Source organism: Cylas formicarius, unplaced genomic scaffold (genome assembly GCF_029955315.1).
Source record: "Cylas formicarius isolate icCylForm1 unplaced genomic scaffold, icCylForm1.1 PGA_scaffold_6__28_contigs__length_40554024, whole genome shotgun sequence".
Classification (NCBI taxonomy): domain Eukaryota; kingdom Metazoa; phylum Arthropoda; class Insecta; order Coleoptera; family Brentidae; genus Cylas; species Cylas formicarius.
In genome coordinates this window covers 38,285,809-38,291,802 of record NW_026844347.1, presented here as the reverse complement: position 1 = coordinate 38,291,802, position 5,994 = coordinate 38,285,809, and the positions used below count along the sequence as shown (strand labels likewise).

At 35.2% G+C, this 5,994-nt stretch overlaps 1 protein-coding gene across 1 annotated transcript in view; it reads left to right on the top strand.

Moving 5' to 3' along the window:
- Window positions 1-107: 107 nt before the first annotated feature.
- LOC132704202 (stalled ribosome sensor GCN1) overlaps window positions 108-5,994 on the top strand; it is a 35,686-nt gene continuing 29,799 nt past the window's right edge. The window contains exons 1-10 of the mRNA XM_060674089.1: window positions 108-134; window positions 235-337; window positions 399-594; window positions 651-837; window positions 890-1,039; window positions 1,092-1,344; window positions 1,404-1,582; window positions 1,639-1,836; window positions 3,668-3,977; window positions 4,035-4,549. Of these exons, the coding sequence (XP_060530072.1) occupies window positions 111-134; window positions 235-337; window positions 399-594; window positions 651-837; window positions 890-1,039; window positions 1,092-1,344; window positions 1,404-1,582; window positions 1,639-1,836; window positions 3,668-3,977; window positions 4,035-4,549 (2,115 nt within the window). The 5' untranslated portion in view covers window positions 108-110. The remainder of the gene's footprint in view (window positions 135-234; window positions 338-398; window positions 595-650; window positions 838-889; window positions 1,040-1,091; window positions 1,345-1,403; window positions 1,583-1,638; window positions 1,837-3,667; window positions 3,978-4,034; window positions 4,550-5,994) is intronic.

Sequence of the window (5,994 nt, the reverse complement as noted above, 5' to 3'; positions counted from 1 at the left end):
TTCTAACAATTATTATTGACACTGGCAATCGAAACATGAAAAATTATCCGAGACGAAGAAGAATATGGAGCACAGAGCTACAGTTGGTAAGGAGTCAAATTTTTTCTTCTATGGTGAAAATGAATGAGAACGGGGTTTGTCTGTTTTTAAATCCATATTTCGCTAATTATTGAATGAAAATATATAATAAAAATATCTATATTAGCTTCCAGTTACTAAAATCCGTCTTTTTAGGTTTCCATGACGCTTAAAGATATACACTTGAGAGTTCAAACGGCGAGCTCGAAAGAACGTAAAGAGGTTATACAAAATATTATCGATGTTTTGCGGGAACCCGGTAAATTAAATATTGTGTGGTAGTTCTCCTCGAATGTTCGAAATTTTGTTCCCGTTTTTAGAGACCAATGACTCTGTCGTCAGAGCCGTATGTAAGTTATTACCGATTACCTTACATCGATATAGCGATAAATCCTCCCAGTCCATCCTAAGGAGTTTGATAAGCGAACTAGTTAAAAAACATCCGCGGGAATCGGTGAAGTGTATAACGCAAATAATTTCGGGCTTAACGGCTCAGGTTGGCATTTTAAATGGAACGTAAGAAGACATTTTGTTGAATTGTTTGCTTTAAAGTGAGTTGTCAACCTTTTTAGAGAGAATACGAGCCGAACTGCTCTTTATATACTAAATTGGTCGGTCCTAATTTTGAAATTTGGTTGGAAAGGAGCACAGGAGGACATTAAAAGCAACATATCAGACATCGTCAGCACGCAGGCTTATTTGTTGTCAGCTGTGATAGCAGCGGGTAGATTAAAACAAAAAAGGAAGGCCTATCGATTGGTGAGATTAGTTTCAATTTCTGAATTTTAATATGCATGTAACACCTTTCCAGCTTGACGAAATGTGGGGCTCTATTCCCGAAATGGAAACTCTGTATTTCACCACCTTAAAAACATTGGAACAGAGTCAGTACACAGTCATATTGGCTGCCGCTTTGGTCAACAGAAGTTCCGGGAATGGGGATGTTCTAAAAGACTATTTGGTATGTCCGAAGATTATCATTAAAATCTTAGCAACCTCCCTCGTAATTGCAGGAAGTATTTTTGGAAGCGTTAGTTAAAAACTTTATCAATTCCAAAGTGCCGCCGCTGCCTTCTATAGTGAAAGCGTGCTATCCGCTGTTGGCGGCGGCAAATGAGGTTCAATTGAAGAAGATAATCATCCCATCCATGCAGAAATCGGTACTCAGAAATCCTGAAATCGTGCTGGGCACTGTTGCAATTGTTTTGGAGGGGATTAAGAGTGATTTAAGCAGCTGCGCTCTGGACGTGGGCAGCAACATAATAAGTAACCCAGATATCAACTTTGCGAACCATACTGGTTGTTTATACCCATCGATTTTCTAGCCAATTTACATTCTAAGGAAGACAAGGTGCGTAGCGACGCCGTCATGTGCTGTAAAGTCTTGGCGGAGCGAATTAGCGATGCTAAAACTATAGAGGAACTGCTCCAAAAAACGTTCAACGTGTTCCACGGCTCCGATGGAAAGTTAACAGTCGTGGAGCATAAAATTAGCGTGCTTCTGGTATTGCAAAAGAATATTTCATCCTTCGGCAAAGGTTTTGGTAAAAATTCTTTCAGGGCGTGGGCAATTTAAGCTATAACAAAGTTAAGGAGGCCGACCTTCCCAGTTTAATCCAGTCGGCGGTCTGTCATTTGGTCAAAGTACTAGAATCGGAGGTGCACGAAAAATCTTTATGTTCTGCCCTCGACGTGCTGGGTTTGTGGGGTTCCAAATTGACAGGCGCGATACCAAAAACTTTAATGGATGCTCTCAAGGTGAGACTTTCTGGGTTGGATTTTTTTTATGTTGAAGAATTGATCCTCCATTAGTTGGTATGATTTTTCTATAGTGAAAATTTTTAATTAGTCAGATTAATGATTGTATATTAAGTGTGGTATTTGTGGCTTTTGATGTCAATTATAGAAATAATCTGCCCACTGCAATAAAAACACCAGTCAGTTCTGTGGGACAGAGCATCAGAGAGGGGCCTTTAAAGTGTTTATTATTATTATGTTTATTTAGGCGTTATAAAATCACATTAGTACCAATTTTTACTAGAATTACTAAGAATTGTCTTAATTAAATCTCCATTTTTGTCAAATTTCCTGTTTTTAAATTATATTTTACAAATAAATTAATGGAAGGTGACACAGCAAATAATCGTATTGGCAACTAAGAATAATCTAATAATATAAAGTGAATGTTGGGTTAGTTTACTCAGTAGCAATGGTATTAACGTCACAATTACTTTTTTGGGTTAAGGCCCATCTAAAGCCAAGAAGAGATATTTTCAGACGCGCTATACACAGTTGCTTGACTTTTCTTTGTAAGATGTAAAAACCTTGTCCACTTTCAATCAATTTTTGTATTGATTTTCTTGAAGTTTTCAAAATTCAAACTAAAATCTACTATTTTCTACTAGATAATAAGAATTTTTTTTACTAAATTTGATAAAGTCAAAGAAAAAGTCGTGAATCTGTAGAAATCTATAAGCAACCAAACAATCTTAACTATTACTCACCTTTTACCAATATGGGAACCAGTCATTCGAGACAATTTTTAGGCCCCTCCTATAGCTCCGCCCTCTTCAAACTATATATAAGCAGGCACAGAGTAGAATGGGAGACAGTTTCAGTAGCTCTGAAGAAGGCAACATGATGATTGGCCAAACGTCGTCAAAATACAGAGTATTTAAAAAAAAGTCTTGATCTTTATTAAGTTTGTCATATCATATATTTGGTTGTCTGGTATGCTGTATCCCCAATTTGTATAACCAATCTAACTCTAGAAGAAATATGATCATATTTTATTTACTAGTGATTTTCTGAAAGAAAAAAATTAATTGAAATCCTGTCTTCTTTTGCTTGAGTAACAGCCACGCTGATAATATGTTACGCTGCAACTCAATGAGTATCCAAGTGACTAAAGATTGAAATACATCTCCAGAAAAAACTGAACATGGTGTACCTCAGGGAACCCTGTTAGACCCTGTATTGTTTATATTGTATATTAATGATACTGTAATTTACTTTGCAGGCTTTGATTTAGACAATATCATAGGGACATTGAATGAAGAACTAAATAATTTATCTCAAGTGCTAAAACCAACACCCTCAAACTTGTAGATAACACAAAAACGATGATTATTAGACATAAGAATAATGAAATTCGAATATTGGGTATACAAACAGATAATAATTCTCAAATTGATGATTTATTAAAAAAAGCAAAATAAAGTCCTATGAATAATCTTAGCATGTAATAAATATACATAGCTCATTCGTTAAGAAGTACAAATATGTTAAGTGGAAGACAAACACAATGGTATTTATATAAAAAAATGTTTTCGTTACCCAAAAATCTTCTTAATAATTGCGTATGCACACTTGTGACACGAGGACTAGGAACAATTTTTGTGGAAAATTAGTCAAAATTTTATAATGATTTAAAAAGAATACAATGAGCAGGCAAAATGACTCAGTTTTCGAGTTACATAAAATGGTTATGCCATGGAAAGCAAACCTAATTTTATACTAGCCTAGCGCTAACAATAAAGATATTATTATTTCATTTAAAGTATAATGAATGCCTTGTATTGCGTTCTAGAATGGTATAAATCTAAAAACGTCCACCCCGCTGGTGAGGATCGCGTACCTTCAATGCATGCTAGTCATTTTCAACGACGCGACGGTGTCCCAGTCAGTGCCCTTAGTTCCCATACTAGAGAAATCGGTCGAGAAAGCGATCTCTCAACCCGCGCAATCCCTCGCCCTCACCGAAGGGTTGTACGCCTCCCTAATGGTATTGAAAATACCCCCGGACTGCTTGAACAAAGACTACAATCTGTCCGCCATTTTCGACACGGACAAGCAGCTCTTCTACACCGACAAGTACTTGTCCACCGTCAGCGAGTCGAGTGAGTAATGCGCGAAGGAGGCGTGGTCGGCTTATCTGACTCGCGCCGCGTTCGCAGGTTTCATCTTCATCGTGCAGCTGTGCGAAACGTTGCTCGTCAAGCACACGGACAAACTCAAGGGCAAGCGGCAGCCCTTGTACAAAACTATCGTACACTGCGTCTTGTATTCTTCGATTGAGGTTAGGAGGAATTGCCTGGCGATAGTGGAAAGCGCCGTGCGGACCCCCGACGGTTCCGTTCTGGCGGTGGGGCTGCTGAAAGAGTTGGGGGAGATGTTGGAATCGAATATGATCAATTTTGGCAAGGAGAATGCGGAGGGTAGCAGTTCGACTCCTCAGGCTGTCGTAGAATGCGTCAAGACCGCGTGTTTGGGTGGGGAGCGGTCGGTGGAGTCATTACACGCGGTAGCCGTCGAGTGTTTGGTACCCACCCATCACGCCCAAATCGTCTCGTCCGCACCGGGACTGTGGGTTAAAATAATTAGAAGGTTCGATGTCGCGTGCAAGGATTTGATACGCGCGTGCGCGGAGAAGCTGAAAAGGCGCTTCGTCGAAGACTATAAAGTTTCTCAGGTGAGTTTCCGAGTTTGATGAAAGTTATCCCCGTTAAAATTTATTTGTCGAGGAGGGTCCTATTTGACATACCTACTTAACTTTACCTTCAAATGAAGGTCATCATTTGTCAATGACAGTATTTTTCAATTTGTACTAAGATAATCCAAAATATTTTTTTCTTATTTTTTTTGCTGAAAAGTATTGGTTTTGGATTTAGCAAATTTTTGCTCTCTGGTTGTTTTATAATTATTATCATTATCATTTAAAATTTGAATTTTCCGTATTTAGTATTATACTTTTTTTTCGATTAAATATGATGAACTATTTTTTTAGACATTAAGTCATAATTAATTGGTTTTTGAAGTCTAGTTTTTTAGCCCTAATTTGTTTCGCTTAAGTAGTATTTTATATTGTTTTTTTTTTCATATACATACATAAAAATTGTGTAAACTTAATTGAATCTGGAAAGATTTTTTTTATTAGTCCCTTATATATTTTTTTGTTTAATAAATATACGTGATTTATGATTTAAAAAAAATATATATTTTATTTTTCGAAAAGTCAATTTTTTATATTTTTAAAAATTATATTTGATGATATATATGTTTACATACATTAATGATCTAAATAAATATAGTTATATAATAATTATTGGTTTGTCGAAGATTTTTGACATTTATTGGCCTGTTTTTTAAAAAAATATTTTGGTTCCTGAAAAATCGTTTTTTTTTTCTTATATTAACTAAAACTTAAACGTTAACATGTGAATTATGTGGATATTATTGATATACTGACATAATAATTATACAAGATGTGAAAATAGTGTGTAAAATAATATATCCCATTTATTATTTAGAAAAAAATGTTAAATACAAAAGTTATAGATGTGTGGTTGTTATGGTCTATACCGAGTGTTTTCGGAGTTATAGCTGAAAGAGTATTAATAGGAGTACTTAGTGGAAGCATAATATACAGGGTGTTCAATTTGATTTTTTTCACGATAATTAATATTTTTAATTTTTACTCACCCTATATAGCTTGATTTGAAGTTACTTCAAGACTGTACTGTATAAATGACCGTACTACTTTATAAAATTGTTGAAATAATAAAATTACAGATGTCGGAAACGGCGTCAAAAATATGGCCGTAGATCCGAAAACTCTCAGTATAGACCATAACAACTCTACATTAAGATGACTGAATAATCTGATCTATAACTTTTGTATCCAACATTTTTCTCTAACAGAAATAACAAACGAGAAATGTTACTTTCACACACTATTTGGACACCCTGTATAAACTATTTTTTTTAAGTTTATTAAACATCAGTTTTTGTTTAAAAATTTTTATTTTTAAAAGATGTTTTAGTTCTTGATATATATTTTTTAATATATTGATAATTATATTGATATTATTATACGCACATAATAATTATGTAATAGTATATTATGCAACAAGTGCG